This window comes from Topomyia yanbarensis, chromosome 1 (assembly GCF_030247195.1).
Source record: "Topomyia yanbarensis strain Yona2022 chromosome 1, ASM3024719v1, whole genome shotgun sequence".
Lineage (NCBI taxonomy): Eukaryota > Metazoa > Arthropoda > Insecta > Diptera > Culicidae > Topomyia > Topomyia yanbarensis.
This window is the reverse complement of record NC_080670.1, coordinates 180356983-180377815: the sequence shown is the minus strand read 5'-3', so window position 1 is coordinate 180377815 and position 20833 is coordinate 180356983. Positions and strand designations below refer to the sequence as shown.

Genomic DNA, 20833 nt, shown 5'->3' with positions numbered 1-20833 from the left:
TCAATGCCTGGTGTCGAAGTGAGGTTCATTCGATTGAAAGAATAGCTCTTTTTATTTCCCAAAAGTACTTCTCCGTAGGGGTTTCTACGATCCTATTTGTCTGGATATAAAAATCGTGGAATCTGTCGCAGAAGTTTGCCATGTTTCGGATAATGCAATGCATCTTAAATTTTGAAGGAATCGGTTTTCGGGAGGATACTTCTGCTGTTCCACTGGAGAACAGTGTTCAAATTGGTGATCTCTTTCATTGATGTATCGAGGGATACAATCGTTCCACGTCCGGGAGTAACTAGTTTCGGTTTTAGGGTAGCACTTTCATTGGTTTTGTTAGGTGTAGTTGGAGCACTCACAGAGAGGGACACCTTTTAACCCCTATGAAGCAGTTTAGGAGAGGACAGATTAATCCTCTTCCTGGACGTTTCCGGATATTCAAAAGATGTTGTGGAATGTGGATCATCAGATTCATCCTCAACACGAGCCAAATGAGCATAGAAATGTTTGGAATGGATAGGTTGCGGGCATTTTTTTGACATTTCTACATAACAACGCTTCGAGCGCTCCGTAAGAAGTTTATCTCCGCGAAAAAATGCACTTTTCAGTCTTTTTAACGCAGAAATTATCCTGATGTTCTTCCCCCACTTTTGCCGTTTCTTATTGCCACATTAGGTGACTGTATGGCAAACTGTTTGCAATTCGTACAATTAATAATCCACGATACAAACAGACGAATAGTTAGTTGAACATTGTCCAGTAGAACATAGTTAGGAAGAGAAAGCCCGGCGAAAATCAACCGAATCGAGTCTGATAGGGAATAAGTTGTACTCTTATTGTCCGCTTTTTTCTCCAAATACAATTGCTTGCATTTCAAAATCTTCACCCGTTGAAGTGAGTGATCCCCGAAACAGCCGACCTAGTACTTTAATAGGTTTTCGTACTTCAAACCCTGTCAGGAGATCACACCATCGATCTCTACAGCTTTTGCAGGTATGTAGACACAATAGTCCTGCGTAGAACGCTTTCAGTAAGCAATCTTACTTTTGTCAAATGGTCGGTTCATTGCTGGCGGGCCGAGGCGCTGCTGGTGTCTACTATCGTAAAATGAGATTAGACATTTTCTTCGCTTGGCACCTTATTGCAAGCAGAAATCTTCGAGATTCTTTGTAGCGTACAATCGACATTTCAAAGTGAATTTGCGGAAAAAGAATTTATTTTTGCTCTGATAGTTAAGCTGCCCCAAACGCACTCAGTTCAGCAGGTTCGAGATCAAGATTATTAATAGCATGTTTAACTCAAATCGAAGAACTCAGTCTTGCGAATGCTATCTACCTTTCATGGGTACCCGATAATTCCGGTATTACTGATGGAAATAAAGTGGCAGACGAATTGGTTAGAGAAGGTTCTGCGACTGACTTCATTGGACCAGAACCAGTTTTACCATTGTCGATTAATTAGATAAAGTACAAGATTCGCTCTTGGGCTGCCTCCGAACATGCCAACCATTGGCGTAGCTTGCCAACTTTCGTTCAAACAAAAACTTTTCTACCAGATGTGAGTATGAAAATGTATAAGAATTTGATGCATTTTTCCAAGCACAATCGCAGTATTCTAGTCAGAGCACTGACTGAACATTGCAAATTCAATTATCACATGGCTACTATTCAGCGTACTGAGTATTATTCGTGTGATTTTTGAGAGTCCGATTACGGAACATCATATCATTTGCTATGTAATGGCCCTACAGTAATGCAATTGTGTATCCAGATTTTTGGTTTTCTATTCATAGATAAGCTAAAACTTATGATTATGTAATTGTCCCTAACACAATATGGTAAAGAGCTATAGGCTTCATCAGTAGGATCCATTACTCTTTCGGGAGTGAAGAATCCAGACTGTTTAGTATTTTGTATTGTATTATATTATATTTCCTTAACTAATCGTCCTGTCGGAATTCTAGCAACAAACAGTTTTCGGATTTTGGGTCGGACCTTGCTACAAACTTTATGCCACTTCCACCAATTTAAATTATTTTCATACCAAACGCATTGCTTTTTCTAGAAAATCAACCTCATGTATTCAGCAAAATGTACAACTTATCACCGATCCAACCTTCGACTACAAACCGACTACTGATCCTTGCTCGGTGGTTTGCACGTCTCGGTCCAGGTCCAGTCTGCCCAGTTGATGCAGGTAAGCTGGGCTGAATCGAACATTCCTTCCGTTGGGCAGCGACGTGCCGTAGCAGGAGCGTTAGCAGTTTCGCACTCCCAGTAAGCGGTAGGATCCCAGTGGTTGCGCCAGAAGCGTTGGCTCATCTCGACGGCATTGCAATCCGGTCGTCCATCGGTGTCATCTCGGGTACACCCGGATGCCAGGGCGAGGAGTGCGGCGAGTGCGTAGACGACTGTTTCAAAAGAGAATTAATAACAAAATTAATGCAATTCACAGGTATCAACTCACATTTCATTTTCAGCAGGCGTTTGATCTCTGGGAACCTTTCTCGAAGATTGATGTTTTTCTCTGCTGGGATAGAGAGTTTTATACCGAATTTTATCGTACTTTGATTGCGAATATATCCGAAATTGCAACTTTGTTTCCACTGACAGTCGGGACAACGATCGATAAGAAGACGACTTGGGACGAGAAGGTGTTTTTCGATTAGATCAAAGATACCGTATTTTTCGCAAATTCTGTCATAATGAGTCAGAATTTGAAAATAGAAAACAGTGCAAAAATGACGCCTGTCGGACATGTTGAGCACAACTTCAAATGTGATAATAACACTGCACTGATTGGTAATGCATTAATTTGATTGGATGTTGCCATCAATGAACTTTTGACGTTCACCTTGAATTTTGGAGAATGTTTGTTTGGTTTCACTACAAATTGTATTTTCATCACAGATAGAACACTCATTTGATTGCATTGGAGAAAATCGATTTTTTAGTGCATAGGAACGCTATCTATAGCGCTGCGATCGCTTATTAGAAAAATTCCTTGTTCGATCCCAGAATTGTTTCTCATAGCATTGTCAAAAGTTAACGAATCATATACTGGTTCCCTCTGTGAAAAATCATGTATTATCCGAATATATTTTTTCTAACTGCATAAATTTGCAAATCCGTTACTCATCCGATACTTATGTTCTCTCTTTTATATTTTTCATTTTCCAGCAAAGCCCTTGTCACCTGATATTGACACAGCAAACGCCGCAGATTTGTTCTTTCGTTGGCGCGACGCCATCGACGTCCAATGCTACCGTGGTTGACGGTGGTGGAGCAACTGACGGTGGTATTTCAGGTCACACGACGGAACGCAATCCTACACCTACACCGAGTACTGTGACGACGCCAAACCAGACAGAAACTGTGCCCGATTCGAACAGCAGCAGTGCGGAAAATCCGGGATCTTCCGGAAGTGCTGTCGGTGAGTATTGGGGAATATATGCAAATGTTTCATACGGTCGCACTGTTGTGCTAATAGTGGTAGTTGATTGGCGCATAAGTCATTGCGTGACTTTACGCTTGGACGGACATGCCGCAGACTCGGGTGATTCGCATTTAATGCTAAAATATCATGACTCCTGCGTGTAGAAGACAAAAGTTTAAGCCGACGAGAAACTAAGCTTCCTCATATGACCGTATTCCACGCTTTTCTAAACTTTCTTCCTTTATCTCCTTGCTCTTCCTTTAGTACTGTGGCTCTTACTATTAAACAATATTTCACACCTTCCAGCCTCTTGCTAATTAAATGTCGTTAAAGTATAAAAAATACAAAACTAATTCCACTAAACCAGTGACCAAACCTATCGATTTTGACTTGCCTACCGACTTACAGAGGTTTCTAACAACTATAGATTTTTTATAATTTTTGGGATAACCTAAACCATTGTAATTTATAATTTATTAATTTCATGTTGATTTAACCACTAATCAGGTCAAGGAATGTAATGCTTTATAAGTTTTGAAGAAAATTCGATTTTTGCGGCAATGCACTGTTATTCAAATGAGTATATCTTTTGAGTTTAAAATCCGACTAAACTGAAACGGGTTTCGCTTGAAAGGTTATAATCTCGATTTGACCAATACAAGCCTTTCTTCCCTCTCAGACATGCACAATGAATAAAAATGGGTTTTCAGATGTAGTGCATTTTTTATTCGTATTTTTGAGTCATCTTACATGTGAAAATATTGAGTTAAAAATATTAAAAAAATACATCAAATATAAATTCAGTATCATAAAATTACCCAAAGGTGAAGTTTTTATCAAATTTGGGCAATTTTTAGACTTTTGTATGGAGGGTGATAACTGTGTTTCAATCTTTCTTTCCGGAATTCGAAGTGTCCATTCGACAGACCGATTGCGCACTCAGTGCATGTTATCAACATTTTCAGGATGGTCTTCTCCAAGAGCTTTCCGAGTGTATCAAGCAGGTAAATGGGCCTGTATGAGGCTGGATCTTCTGGCATTGACCCATGTAAGTGTGGGTTTCTCCACTACTTGAGTTTTTGTTTATTTACCCGGCGGACCCTATTTAACGGAGCGGCCTAGGTACTTCAACCAGAATTTTCGGAAAACTGACAAACAAGAAAAGTGGAAAAAACAAATTCAATTTTACCGTGTTTATTTTCCTACTTTCCTCTGCTGCCAACTACTGCTGTCGCTAGCTGTATGCTACTTATGGCGGGAATGCGCTACGGATTCCGACTGGCTGGGATTCGAGCGGCCGCGTTTGCCTGAAGGTTATCGTTTGCTGCAACGGTAGCGGTTCTTGTCGTTTAGCTAGGGAGGTGAGCTCTTTTGTTGGAACTTTCCTAGTGACGGTGGATCGCCGGATCGACTTGCTAGCTGCAAGCGATCCCATAGATCACCGCAGTGATCTTTTCAGGGAGAACTTTTGTCCGCCCTGTTTCGTTGTCCTTGACCTCCACAGTGAGAACACTGGGTTATTATTTTTTCTTTGTATTTGCATTAAAATTTCAAAAAAATTCTTTGCATTTTTTGAAAGCCATAAGTATCTATTATATTGTGTTAAACGGATTTTTCGATTCGCGCATCATAAAAGTTTCTACAGGCCATAGTTCGAAGCGGCGTCCTGTCCGCCATAAGACGCTGTCGGCTCGGGACGAGCGCCTCAGGTAGAAACCTTTTCATGGCATGATGCACGTTCCCAGAATTCTTCGCGTTGCACTGTGCGTGTGTATAGGTCTCTAGACCGTATTTCACCGCTTGTTTGGAAGAGGGCATCACTGTTGCCCACGTCAGTGCTGAAGATTATGAACGCACTGGGAGTTGCTTTTGGGTCTGAAGCAGCCCATTTCACCCGGACTTCTGATAATCAACCAGGCCCGTAGCCAGGAGTTTATTTCGGGAGGGGCTTAAAAATTATTGTATAAAGCTTTTTTATTTCGATTATACAGGTTTTAACCTTATGGTTATTCGCCTCTTTTTGGGTTAGAAAATTTCTTTAGAAAAATTTCTAACCCTACATGTGCGGGATTGATGAACGAACCGTGATGAGCTGCGTAAAAGGTAATCAATTTACCAACTACGCTTTACCCGCCCCTGCATAAAGCTTTTAGTTCTAATTACTTCATATTGTCACTAGAAACTAAACGAAATTTTGAAAAGTTCTTAATGAAAACAAAGCCAAATCTAAGGCAATCCATGTTCTTTGTCACAAGAAAGGCTATAGTACATCAACGAATTATTGATGTTTAATTTGATTTTTATTATTTATTTTTATTTACAAGTTACAATTTACTCTCGTTGCAACAATGGATATTCTAGAGTTCTCAGTATTTATGCGCTAACCGAATATGACAATCCTTGACGGTGCTGGAAAACGCAAGGTGTTCTAAGCTACACGTTTAAAAGGTGTAGATGACGCTAAATCGAAATGAGTAGAAAAATATCCATAAAATGTTCGATCGAAGAGAATGTCGAAATTTGCACAAAATCTTCTGATTTAGCAAACGAATTGTAGATGGTTCAACTTCTATTTTCTTGATCTGGCGTCCTGTAACTATTACCAGTTCTAATGCATCATGCTAACATAATTTTTTGGCATACCCCAGTTAGGAAGGAGGATCTTTGGTGATCAATAGGATCAAAATATATGGGTCATTCCACGTCTGATTTACAATCAAAATTTGAATTCCTTCCAATTTTTTTTTTCTTGCATTCATTAGTAAAAGTAATTGACACGTATTTTTTATTTTGGCTGAATATGATTTTTTTTCAAGTTATTAGTTTTTGAACTTTTGAAGTTTATAACATTGAACATTTTTCAATCACTTATAACTTATATGGAAAAAAATATTAAATAACAAAGTTGTGTACTCAATGAGCAATTTCTTTTTGTTATATAACTTATGAAATTTGCAATTGTTTGAAACAAATTGAATTTTTTAAAGTTGGACCAATTTTTTACTTATTATTTTCTTTAAATATTAAAAATCATGTTAAAATAATTGTGCAAAAATTTGGGAGTGGATATCAAAATACTTTGCGAGATATTACAATTATAAACTTAAAACAAGGCAATTTTACACCAAACGCCTAGTGATAGGCCTATTGTAATTGAAATATCTCGTAAAATACTTCGAATTTCTTTCTGAAATTTGTACACAACTTCTCGATATAATTATAAATTATTTGAAAAAGCTAAAAAGATTTTTTTGGCTCCACCCTGAAAAAAAATTTGTTACTAATATTTGCATAATACATAAATTATTTAACAAAAACAAATATTACAAAAAAAAATCCGCCGAGATCTTCCGAAAACGCAGCTTTTATTATTTAATGCTTTTTTCCAGAAATCTAATAGTTTCTCAGTTATGAGGGAATGAAAAATATCCAATTCTATTAAATTTATAAAACTTTAAAAAATCACTATATTATTAAAAGTCGATATTTGTATGTATGTGATTTATGGACTCCCAAACGGCTTAACCAATTGCCGTAAAAAATTTTGCATAGTAGGAATTTGTTATGGAGCGTGTTTGTGTGCTATTGGTGGGGATTATCTGCCTACAAGAAGGCGCTTCGGAACAAATTATGGTTTCCTCCTATTTCGTTGAAAGTTGCATCAACGTGCGATGGGTATTAGCTAGTACTTTATAAAGTTCAAAAACTCATAACTTGAAAAAAAAAGTCAAATTCAGCCAAAGTAAAAAAATCGTGTCTATAATTTTCAGCTAAAGAGTGCAAAAAAATTGGAGGGAGCTAAAATTATAGTTGTAAATCGTGGAATGACTCGCATTCTGCAAATTTAAGACTTTTTTGGGGGTATTCTCATGTTAAAAGCAAATATTTTCTAAAGTCCCCCGAAATCAAAATTATTTTGATTACATAACTATAGTGTTACGAGACATTTCAGTTATAACAGGCCTTTCGCTGGGCGTTTAGTGTAAAATTGCCATGTTTTATGTTTATAATTGTAATATCTCGCAAAGAATTCCACTGCCAAATTTTTACACAATCTTTTTAACACGATTTTAATACTTAAAGAAAATAATAAATAAAAAAATTGGTCCAGCCTTAAAAAAATTCAATTTGTTTCAAGTAATTGCAAATTTCATAAGTTATATAACAAAAAAATTGTGATTTTTTTTTGGTAAGCTTATTTGAAAACGCAACTTTTTTATTTAATATTTTTTTCCATATATCGAGTCGTTTCCGAGTTATCAGTGATTGAAAAATGTTCAATTTTATAGACTTCAAAAGTTCAAAAGCGAATAACTTGAAAAAAATATAATATTTAGCCAAACCAAAAAATACGTGTCAATTATTTTTAGCTAAAGAATGTAAGAAAACAGTTTGGAAGATGTTTGACGTTTATATTAAGCGCACATTGCTCTAATCTATTACAGAAATTCAATTTGCGTATGATTTAACTAACTTTCTTTATTCAGGCCAATATCTAGCATAAAATGAGTTTTGTTAGATACCATTACTAGCGATAAATGTTAATTTTGGGACAGTTTTTGTACTCAGTTTTCTATGAAACTTCTAATTTTTTATTATACAATTCGTTTACTTGAGTCGGTTCAATGCATTAGCTAAATGAAGCCTTGAGTCTTTAATATATTTCCACGATGTAAACAATGAAAATGATAAAACGCTAATGGTTGTCCAACAGATCTCGTGATATTGACCTGTTTACTGATTGAGAAATATTTTTCATAACCAACCGCGTCTTGGTGGTCGTTCATATCTATCTTGTACACTTCCGTATTATTATCGTGGTTACTGCCATGGACATGGCAGTTCGCGAATATCTGATTTCATTTTTGTTTTGTCCCCTTACGTGTCGACTTCCTCAATGATGATGCTGACTGTTAATTTTGAGATACTAGACGCAGTTTTTGCCGTCAATACTATATGAACAGCAGCCACAAATTTGGCAATTGTTTGTTTTTCAGGTAATCGTATTGGAGACTATGGATGTGCAAAGATGTAACGTGTATGATGATATTATCGCATTGCGTTTTGTGCGTGCAGGGTCAGCTAGGACGAAATCCTAGCTGACCCTACCCGTCTAATTCCTAGATGTGTCCTTTATAATAAATTACATTTTTTCCAAATGTGACAGGAATCTTTTAATGGCCACGGTTCAAAGAAGTTAAGTTTGTTTATTGGGGCTTTAACCTCCTGATCGTTCGCCCGCGGTTCAAGTAAGAGGTATCAGATCTTGTAGCCGAACATTGATTTTCTCATCATCCATATATATGAGAATCAACCACGTGTTACAAATTGCAAAATGACTGGTTTCGCCTAGGCTAATTTGTTGAGTAACATAAGTACTGAATGCCTGACAAGGTAGAACTCGTTAAAGGCGATGTTCGTAAGCATAACCTCTATTTTCACCTTCAGCAAATATTTCCCATCATGAAATTCGGTTATGCAAAAATTCCAGAAGTCAATAGCCTCCACGTTTGGCTGGAGCACCACTTCTTGCTTCTACGATTCAATCATCCGACGGATCACCCCAGCAAGAATTAAAGTAACAGTTTCTTTTGTTCTTCCGACGAGTCACACAATATGAAAGGAAGTGTGTTATCAGACTCGGCATACTGAGTAGATATCGTGACCGATGTCTTCGGTGGCTCGAAATAGCAATCTTCCTCACCATTCTCCCATTAATTTGTTGAAACCAAACAAGATACAATTTTTTTACGAGTTACCGAAAAACATGTTGCTTCTTAAATTTATTTTTGAAAAATTTCGGGGGGGGGGGGGCTTTAGCCCCCTAGCCCCCCCTCTGGCTACGTGCCTGTAATCAACGTCTGCAAGCTGGTGAACGCATGGGTTCCAGGAGCAATTCGAGGTGGAGGAAGGACTGTTATATGGGCCCGGCACCGCAGACTAATCGTGAGTTATCAAACAACCACAGAAAATGGTAAAAAACGAAAATTTTTAGTCATAATTGCTGTGGCCACATTCTAGTTCGCTATATTTATATATATATATTTTTTATTTTCGGACATATTAACTCAAATTCGTGTTTATAAATCATAAAACCTCGATTTTGGCTAAAATGCCACTTATTTTTTTAGTGGGGGTTCGCCGTATCGGATCGGCCATTTTGAATTTCGGAAAACTGAATTTGAATTTCGGAAACTTTAGATTCGTAATCAGCGATGTCCAAAACCAATCATTCCATGTAATTGTTATAAAATATAGACATTCTACCACGAATAATTCATCGGAAAGTGTTCTAAAATCTTTAAACGCGTTTATCTCAAATTATTTTTCAAAGCTGCGTGCAATCTCATTTGAAAACGGTTAAATTAAAAGACTTCATCTTTTTACCTCTGGGAAGAGAACCTTTTTAATTGTAAGAATGACCTATAAAATCTACAAATTCTTTGTATTTGCTATTTTTAGTAAAGCCTTAACGACGGCTCCGGTGGTTGAGTGGTAAGCGTGACCGCCATTCATTCCAGTTGGCCTGGGTTCAATTCCAGCCGAGGTCGTTGAGTTTTTTCTGAGGTGAAAAAATCTGTGGTCACGTCTACCTTCGGAAGGGAAGTAAAGCCGTTGGTCCCCGGTCCATGAAATTGGTGGATCGATATTCTAGTCCAGATAGTGGAATCGCCTCTCTGACGTCGGTAAAGAAGTAGTAGATCCATTTTCTATACTCTTACTAACAAAAATATTCTCCTCCCGTGATACTTGTAGAGTGCGCAGTAGTATATACGACCTCTAGAAAAAGCAAGTATCGGACTAATCATTCCTTCCCTTTCCTTCCGCGATCTACGTTCGGGCCTGGCCGGCACCGGTATTGATCAAAAACACTTTAGGATTACCAGGAGTTGCACATTGAAAGATGTTTCGCCGCTACTCCCAAGCATAATTATCTACTGATTCCCTGTGCAACTTCAGCAAGTCCCGATCGGTAATGGAGCAGCAGCCAGGGGTGGTCGCACAAGCTCAAGCTATTTTTAGTAAAGCCTTAATGTGGAAAAAGGGCTAAAAATAGATCTCAAAGCATCGTTACGTCAAATTCCTCCAATAAATTTAGTTTATTTTAGAGCCTTATACTATGTTCACACTACAGAGTTAAAACGTGTTATAATAATTCGCCACAAGAAAAATGTCACCAAGATAGCGTTAAAACCAAGGGGTTAGTCGCTCAACACAAATCAAAATGTGCTAGAAAACATACGGTGTGATGCTTGGTGTGATAGCATGTGCCACAGTGTGCCACAATATGCCAGGGTGTTCGACAATTTTGCCAGCACTTGGCAACACTTTTGTTTTGAACAACTGTCAGTTATAGTTTCTTTAGCGTTTACATTTCTCTATTTTCTTAAAATATTTACTGATATTGCAACAAGCGCGGCAGATAATGGATTTAGCGAAGACGGGAATGACTACCGAATACAACGTTTGTTCATTTGAAAGCGATGATTATTATTATCTCATATCAGCCGTACGTTCAACCATGCGTCTGCATAGTTTACCATAGTGGAGTCACATTGTTGCTCACAAAAAGAATCTAGTTTTAAAGTCTTGTGTTATCTTCGAAGTGTTTAAATGAAGACCGTTGTAAATATTTACAGAACTGTGAAAAAATTGAAGCAAATAATCATAAACGAGTGATGGTTTTGACGTAGGACTACGTCTTTGTTTTCGATATGGGGGTGCACTCTGCAAATTCTACAAAAATGGTATGTAACGAAAAGTGGTCCAATTTTAAACGCGTATAATTCAGCCATCTCACGATAAATTTTCAAATTTTTTGCGCAAATCGTGCCGAAATACTTCTAAGAATAGATTCCAATAGATAAACCCAAGGATTTTTGATATCATAGCATTAAAAAATTAAATAATATACAACCTTGTCAAAATATCGCGCATTAACACACAGAAGATAGCGCTTTCCAAGCCCTGTACGACGGATTGGTGTACCTAGCGCGCAACGCTTCTATGAATGACGTCATCATCGACTATTTAATGAACGGACTTGACCAGACACGCTCAGTTCCCTGTTGAACGGCTGGCGAAGCAGATCACTGCGCTTTTACAGCCAGTGTAGCTGAGCTAGAAGTCCGTTACACTGGCTGTGGAGGGACGCTACCCTGTGTCGTCCAACAGGCGACCGCTCCAACTGCTTCCTAAATGCCGCTGTAATGTTGCCAGTAAATTTTTGGTTTAACTAGCACATGTATTTGCTATTTTCGCTTGAAATTAAGTAATGTAGTGGTAGTAATAAGCTTCCCATTTTGGTTTAAACGCAAGGAGAGTTTTTAAAACAGGGTTTGATTAATTAGTTTAGCTCATCTAAGCAATTTTATTAATTCTGTAATTTAAAAGGAATTTTACGGAACTTGGTGAATTTGGCCCCACTTGCAACTGGTATAATCAACCTGCACAAAGTGTTGCATAACGCAGGGCTGTTTTTTGGAACAAAATCATTCAGCCCTTCGCTATGCAAAATCACGATATTATGACAGATGGGCTAAGCGCGGCCGTTCCTTTCAATCGGGAAAGGCCGCGTGGAATTTTGGTGAAACGCGCTAATAGTGTCGTGGTGGTACTAGTTGTCTCTTTCGCTCTACCCATCATCATCAGCGTTGACTCATTTTGCATTGGGTTCAATGTTTGGGGCGAATGTGTTGGTAGATAGGGGAGCTGGCGGTAAAATGAACATCAAAGTCATTATTTTCTAACTAATAAGTGACTGAGATATTACAATCACCTTATGTTTCTTGTTAGACATGTTTTGTACATATCTGGTAAAAATACTTCGTCATAAACACATTTTTTCAAACATGATTCTTGATTTCTAAACATGTCCAAAAATGAGACATGTTTATAGCGAGTGGGTAAAACGAACAGATTCTGGTGACCTGCAAAATGTCCTGTATGTATGCAATGCGCAGCGTTGGAAAGCATTTTCCGATCAATGCTAATATCCCAACAAATCATGAGCTTTGCATACACACAGGGCATTTTGCAGGCAAAAAAAAATGTCACGGAAGAATTGAATTTTCATGACGTAATATTAACCATTTTACAATCCTGTGGCATCGAAACACATCTACAAACTTGGGGTCATCCATGGGTGTTTGAACTTTTTGGATCTGTTTGAGAGCAACTAGAAAGCTTGTTCTATACATGAGATGTGATTATATTGTCTAAAATTTGATTTTTCTTCACCGGTCCGGGTGTTTTTTCCCACACACTAAGTACTAAGAAAATAAATATTTTACATTAAGTAGTATAGTCCTACGTCTACAGTTCGTGCAACCCCATAGGGCTGCCCCTTGTAGTTTTTGGTTTTGTTTAATGTTTACATTCTTAACTGTACGAATGCGATGGAAGCGACTTAATCGATCACTAGATCTTTTAAAACGTCTAGATGACAATATCCAAAGCATTTTGGACTTTTTAATATTAACTACGCTTCCAGTGATCCTCCTTATTTTAAAAATATGTTTTTTGCTGTCCGTTTTGCAGTTCCTAAGAATGACTTCTCCTCCGGCTTTCGCAAATATTTTCTCTGCGCACTCGACTGGAGCTTCTGCATTAAATGACGTGAAAGTAGGATCTACGCTAGGATCACAAAGAACCACTGAAAAAAATGATTTGCATATCTTTTATATTTACGTATTCCGCTATTTCATTTTATACTCAACTGTGTTCATTTCTTTCCCCCTGGATATTGTTGTTAGTATCGCCAACCTCGACTTCGGGTGTGATATTAGATTTGCGTAATATCATACTGTTCGTGAAGTTGATACTTTCCGGATCAAATCCCACGGAAATAAGAAGCTCGGATGCATCTTGCGCAGCCTTTTCGATAGCTTGTTTAATTTGGTCATCATCTGGAAGTTCACAAGACTTTGCTGCTAAAGCTTTAGGCGCTTGCTTACGAAGGCTCGGAAAAGAGGAAATCCACGAAGATCCGTCCGAAAATCATTAAAATCGTGACCGACCATCTTAAATTCCGATGAAACTTTGCACGTTTCACCGTCATGGAAGACTAAATATTTTCCACAGGTAATAAGATTATTTTGACTCAAGAGCAACTTTTCAAAAGCGCGTAAACGCTACATGTATAAATTTCAAAAAAAAATTGTTCGATTACTATATTTTATACAGCAAAACTATCTAAGAACGAGTTACAGGGAATGAATACTTCTGCCTGAAAAAAATATACACTGAAAAAAATGTGTCATTTTTCAAAAAAACAAAAATTTATAAACCTAAAGAGTAAAGAAACATTTTGAATGTGGTTGCTTTCATGTAACTTTCAAATGGTTTACAATATCGCCTTGATGTCAAAGAGAAAGTTGCACGGGCCTTTTGAAAAACCTATTATTGTTGATGGAGAAACGCGACTAACTTATGAAAAGGTCGTAATAAAACAAAATAATTGTGTTGTTAAAACAAAAGTTAAAATATCTCGAGAACTACTACATTTTAGAAAATTTTTGTAAAGAGCATTTCGATTTAAAATGGCGTTTAGAATCATACTCAAAAAGAAAATTATATTTTTGACTGCAAATAGTAAGAATTATAAAAAATGTCAAAAGTTGTTGTTAGGAAAACTTTTTTTATTGAAAGCTTCTCCATGATCCAAATACACTAAAAAAGTTGCTTTTACGTCTTTAAAACGATAAACATTAAATTTTTGACATTTTTTGATGGGGTGACGCGAATAACTTTCAAAAAGAGTATAATTACACGAATTAATTGTTTTTGAAGTAGCAAAATTTCAAATATCTCGAAAACTATCGCATTTTGGAAGATTTTTGTTAAATGCATTTTGATTTTAAATGGTGTTTAGGATTATATTCTGTAATAAAATTACAATTTTGTATGTCAATTAGTATGAAATTTAAAAACATGTACGAAGTTATTGTTAGAAAAACTTTTTTACCGATTTTTTCTCCATCATGCAATCACAATCAAAATTTTTCTTTTCTCTTTAGGTAACAAAATATAAAAAATTTAAAAAATTGGTTTTTTCGCAATTTAAATTTTTATCATAAATTTTAGTTTTTTTGAAAAATGACAACATTTTTTTCAGTGTATATTTTTTTGGACAGAAGTATTCATTCCCTGTAACTTGTTCTCAGATAGTTTTGCTGTATAAAATACAGTAATCGAACAAAAAAAAATTGAAATTCATACACGTAGAAACGTTTACGCCCTTTTGAAAAATTACTCTTGTATCAAAATATTCCAATTGCCAGAGAATATCATGGAGATTCATACAGCGAACACACCTGCAAAGTTTCGTTCGAATCGATGATGGTCATATTTTGCGGTCGACCGGTTTCTCATGGAATCCCTCTAGACCGACTATCACTACCGCCTTTACCAACAATAAAACAGTATAAATTCGTCAAGTGTGCATTGTCACTCGGCAATTTGCCATCCTCGCCATCAACCGAGACACTTTCATCGGCTGTTTTGGATGTCACATATCGTACGCTATTCCGATGACGTATGACCGCTACAAGCAAACGGGTCTCAGCCTAATTCCTATTGTCTTCTATCAACTCTGTGTTCAATAGGTTCTAATTCTTCCCTCATTTATGTTTCTTTTTTCAAACTGCATCTAGGTATCATTTTGGCCGCTTTAACGTTGGTCGCGCTGGCAGGAGCCGCAGCTTTCCTACTCTTGCGGAATCCGAGTCGACGTGAGTGCGTCCGATCGCTGTTCGGAAGGCGCAACGTATCGGTGCAGTATTCCAGGGTAAGTAGAGATTTGCAGACACTACCGTAGTAAAATCGTGTATCGTTTCGCTTATACATTTTGCCATAGAAATTAGTCGAATCAACACGTGGTTTGTTATGTTATTCAGTTGTTGGCCAATTTAGATTTCGGTGCTAAATATTAAACAATGCGAGTTGAGCGTAATACTATTGACATTAACCCGAATCTAGTTCAACCGGTAATGTCGGACAAAAAAAAATTGAAAATTAAATAGGTTTCTTAATTTCCGCCAATCTTATCAGGTTAATATTTCAAACTGATGTTTATATATGTTTTCCATTTTAGGACGGCTTTACCAATTAGCAACCTTCTCGCCCTCCGCTCCGCTCAGTATGTTTTGCTTTCTCCAGTTGTTCCCATTGTTTTGCCCAGTTACTACAGTTGAAAGGTGGTTCTACAACAATTCCTATTACTCTACCTCAACCTAACAGCAACTAATCGTAGTCTCTAAGATTTGGGCTGCTTTTTTGCATTGCAATTTCCCACTAATGAAGACTAAATCGGATGCGTTTCTTTTACCCTTAGACTTCAACTCGTTCATCTAACTTTAAGTCACAGTTTAATTGGTAACATTTACGTTTTCAGGTTAGCAACGAAGAAGCCAGTCTGCTGATGCACACCCCGGGTACGATTTCCGACAGTGACGATGAATTGCTTATTTAGAAAATACGATTTCCCAGTTCATTGCCTTATCAGAGATAGCATGGAAAAGTCAGATCGACCAAAGCTGTAGTTAGAAGAAAAAAAAATAGAAGAACTGGTTTCTTTTTTTCATACTATTAACGTAAGGCGTTACGAGCGAAGCTCGATTTTGTTACTTAAATAGCATAAACATCCTCAATTCTATAATTTTGATTTCATTGAGTGAGACTTTGTTTAATATCTAAGCCCAATCGGAATGAGTGATTTGTACTGTTTGATAAACTTTTTTACTCTGCTATAAGAAATGGAAATAAAAAGACTTTAGTCAGGAAACGAAGTACTATGAACTTGGAGGGGAGTGATTTATTTACATGCGTTTTAATCAATAAAATGTATTTATATTCAACCTCAAAACTGATCATTTATCCTCGATGACAGCATCGGTTTCGTAGTTTTCTATTATCAAAGATTTATGTCGTCTCAAGTTCACAGAAATGCTTTCGCTCTTTGGTGTTACGCCAAGAATCTCCACACGAGACACTATCAAATGATCCGGGTTGGTAGGACTGGTTCCTTTGACAACGTCTATTTCGTCGCCAACGTCCAGCACGGTACTCTTCTTGAGCAGTTTCCGGCCATTGACTCGAATTTTACTTTCATAGAACAGATTCTCTACTTTGCTGTAATAGAAAATGTAACATTTTATTCCCATTTTACCTTAAAATTACCACTCACTTCCTAGCTATGCCTAGTCCTGCTTTCAGGATTAAATCCGCTCGCAGCGAACTGACGCTGGTTTTCACCAGCTTCGTGTGTTTGTCCGTCACCAATTCATCATAAGCGTCCAACTGATGGTCGTCATCATCATCGTCGTCGTCTTCATCCTTCTCATGGGCACCACCGGACTGTTCCTTTCGGTTAGCTTTTTTCGATTTAAATCGCAGCAACTGGATATTTTGATTGTGTAATACTTCAGTCGACGTGACGGCTAAACCGACGTAGCTTCGATGATGATCTAACAAATAGGTTGAACGTTCTAAGCAACAGTACGATACTTGGGGGAAACTTTGTTTCAATAGACTGAAAATGCTGCGATTGAACGTTCTTTGCAATATAAACGACATTTCCCGATCACTAGTGTGATAAAAATTACAAGAAGGTAAACAGCTATTTTTTGTTTGCTCTAAAATGGTAAACAACTATACATCAGCTGTCAGTCGTACGGTCACTCACTACGCTCACTACACGGAAAAGAAAAACTGTAATAAATTGAGTTCCTTTACGGGAATTTCAGTTACTCAAAAATAGGTAGAAAATTACTTAACGTTTAAGAAGCGCACAGTGCCAAAAGCTGAGTTTGAAAAAGGCGCGGAATTACAATGACAATGCAGTATAGAAGCCTGCAGTGACTGCAGCGTTGCCCAAGCGGCAAGCATAGCAATAATTGCATACTGATTATTTTTTCAGCTCTTATACGTTTCAATTAAGGGGGCGGGGGGGAGGGGGGGGGGGGTAAGTGTTTCAGCGTGAAGTCGCGCTTATGGCCCACTGAACGAGTAGCTGCTGTTGCCCTAAGACGATTTCGCTAGATTTTCAGAGCAGCGTGCACTCAGTGCACTACTAGCGCGACTTCCAGAAGGTTGAACTCATTATGTAAAGGTTTTGGGTCAATTTATTCACCCTCGCTTAGCTTTTAAACCAGGTTCACCAGTACGTTTAAACCTGGCTTAAGCGTTAAGCGAGGGTGAAGAAATCGGTCCTTAGGCACATAAACTGGAACGAATGTATCGTAAAGTTCAACCAGACGTAGACTCAGGAAATCGACAGCCAAATCAGAAGTATTTCTATTATAAAGTAAGGACCGGTCCATCTCATCTAATGCCATCTGCAATGTATCGTAAGCAATATGACTATAATTTGTGTAATAATTTTGTTGGTCCGAGTTAGCACGTGAGATGTTTATTGTACAAAAAATCAAGTCATGTTTTGAGAACTGTAATTATGTACCAACAAAATTATCACTATTGGTCAATAATGAATCAATATGAGATCATTTCCCTGCATGAACATGAGTAGGTTCATGATTGACGTCATTAAACCCAAAATTCTCGACCACATTGAGAAAACGTATTGATTTCGTGGTTCTCTGATTCAAATCGTCGGTGTTAAAATTGCCGATCAATATTCCGGTTGCGATTGAAAACTGGAAAATTCAACCAGCGACAATCGTATTTTCTCTGATTCCAAACAATGGAATCGCATCGGAAGTAGTGCGCTGTATTCGTGCAATGATGTGCTCTACAGCGCACTACTTCCGACATCATGGATTAGCTCTAAACAAAAGAAAAAACGATTGTCGCTAGTTGGATTTTCCAGGCTTCAACTGTAACTATAATATAACGTTCGAGTAAAGCAGCGAGTGTGCTTTTCCAGTACATCTGAACAATCCACCCTCGGAGGTCAGTAAATTATACCCAGAAAAATCTTCTCGTGAGGTAATTGGACTTCTACGAATAAAAATTCAATACGATTCAGCCGAAGAATCAAATGTACTATGAACTGCAAAACCGGAAATAAGTTCGTAATTGGCATCTTTGCGTAGAAAACATATATCGTCGCTGTTGTGCTATCTTACAACAAACGCCATTTTGGGGTAAACTGAGTGAGATATGCCACATTACTCGTCTAACGAATCTCTACAAGATGGCGTTTCCAGAGTTTTGAAATTTTGCTTGGTTACTGAAATATAGCGAGAAAAGTGATAAGAAATTGTGAGTTTTTTGCTTCAAATCATAATATCTTATGATTGGCTCAAGTTATAATAAAGTTTTAGTTGCTTTTATGTGTAAAAATATCGTAGGAACACAATGGCATAATAATTTTCAAAAGAAAAATACATGTATTGGGAGAAAAATGCAGTTTTAGATTTAAAATGGAAATATTGCCTATTTGGCAACACTGTAACTAAAAATAACTATTTTTTCTAGATTCCCTGACTTATTTCCTTCAAAATACATCTAACCGATTGTTTATAGACCAAATGAAGTCAAAGATATGAATAAAAGTTCATAATTGGTGATTTTTTTCTATGAAAAATTTTTCATACACGATTATGACACGTCATACAAATTTTTTCATCAATACACACCTATGACACGTGTGAGTGCGACTTTTGTTTACATTTTTAGTGAGAACTCGCAACATAGTCAACCGATCTTCGTAATATTTAAGAGAGTTAATACAATATAGCTAGAAGCATCAATTGTCTTCTCTGAATTGTTTCTATTATTTATACGTTTCATCACGCAAAAGAATAGTGCATATCTATTCTACAAATAATTTCTTTGATTTTAATCGAGATTTTTTTTTTCATTTTGAATCAAGAAATTTATTAAATTGAATGGATTTTTGGGTTGGGTCAAACAGGATATATGTTGAATCAATCTTAGAAGTTTTGTCGTTAGTACTTCGTGTAGATCGACAAAATTATTGTTTGTTTCAAAGAATTTAGTGATTGAAAAAAATATCCTGCTGATTGATTCAAAATGACTGACTGTATGATTTTAACAATCCTCGTTGAATTGAAACAAACAAAGAAAAGACTCTTCTAACTAAAAAAAATTTGTTTCCACGTGCATCTAAACTAAAGGTACTATTGTTGAGTACGAAGGGCGCTGTCTATCAAATTCGATATCGAGTGAAATTGTACGAAAAACGAACAAATATGGAAACACGACATTTTTCTACCGCGAGTGACCAATTTGAGCGATCAATATTGTTATCAAGGATTCCAAATGGATTCTTTGAAAGATCTCTGAGCAAACATTCAGCGCAATTATCATTGAAAACTGACCTCAAGAAAGTACATTGCAGAACCAAAGTCCGCATTTAGTAAGTTACTAATTACTAATCCTAATGGTGAATATTGATTGAGATAGCAATTCATTTCTTTCAAGATACGACTTTTGCGTAACCCTAACTGTGCTCAAGAGAAAACCGAAACCCGGTTATATCAATTTATAACAGCTGCGTTTACCCCAAAAAACACTCCCAACAGGAACATTTTCGTAGAAATTTTTGTTTGCATGATTTTATTGGAACATGTCATTAAGGCAAACAGGAAAAACATGATGATATTAATGTTTTGAGTTGATTAAGCACTGGATTAATCGCCTGTTTGTAGAGCTGTACGAAAAAATCCGCCTGTGGCGGTGAATATTTTAAGCATCAAGCATGACATTTTTGCCAAGTACAACTCGAGGTAAATTGATATTAGTTTGTTCTATAGAACTACTGATGACAACTATTTCTTCCTTTAAAGCAACTTTCAACATCAACGTGTACGAGTAGTAGATCAAGGACACTCCGATAAACATCCTCGCGTAGCGTGCACTGGAAAACTTCAACTTTGACGGCTAGTTTGCAGCTGATTGTACAGCATTTTGGGGATATTTACCTCGTTGGTGATACAAATCTAAGCCATTTGAACATATGCACACTGCTGTTGAAATTGACGCTGCAATCAGTGGGATTGAGAGATGGAACGGAAACGCTCTCTCAAGTCATCGGTAATGCCCTAAAATTGTTGTTTGAGTTAAAGAACGTTATGTCTCATATTCGTCAGCACCAACTTCCTAGAGAAAATGAATAGTAGACACTGATTGTTTTGTTGTAATTGACACAGATCCGTTGTCAAATCAAAGCTCAGTAAATACAATTATAGGCCCTGCAACCCGGTCAAACCATTCGGAGTCCTGAATGGAGTCAGTATGGATTCCGAAACCGATTGATTCGTATCCATACTGACTCCAGTCAGAATCACGAACCATTTCCAGAATGGGTATAACTGGGAACAAGTCAAATTATGTGTATTCTCTGAATTCATTCTTTTAAGCAAAACAAAAATGGTTTTCCTTCATTATTTGAAGTGTTTTAATTCCAATATTTATTACATTT

General features: G+C 37.1%; 2 protein-coding genes across 2 annotated transcripts; both read right to left on the bottom strand.

Moving 5' to 3' along the window:
- Positions 1-2046: 2046 nt before the first annotated feature.
- On the bottom strand, positions 2047-2616 carry LOC131683408 (uncharacterized). The gene is made up of 2 exons (XM_058965379.1): positions 2458-2616; positions 2047-2401 (listed from the first exon to the last, which is right to left on the bottom strand). The coding sequence occupies exons 1-2, from the start codon at positions 2462-2464 to the stop codon at positions 2124-2126; spliced, it is 285 nt and encodes a 94-aa protein (XP_058821362.1). The 5' UTR covers positions 2465-2616; the 3' UTR covers positions 2047-2123.
- Positions 2617-16220: 13604 nt separating this feature from the next.
- LOC131683400 (mitochondrial transcription rescue factor 1) lies at positions 16221-17073 on the bottom strand. The gene is made up of 2 exons (XM_058965349.1): positions 16613-17073; positions 16221-16557 (listed from the first exon to the last, which is right to left on the bottom strand). Exons 1-2 carry the CDS (start codon positions 16999-17001, stop codon positions 16296-16298), a joined length of 651 nt encoding a protein of 216 aa, XP_058821332.1. The 5' UTR covers positions 17002-17073; the 3' UTR covers positions 16221-16295.
- Positions 17074-20833: the final 3760 nt, after the last annotated feature.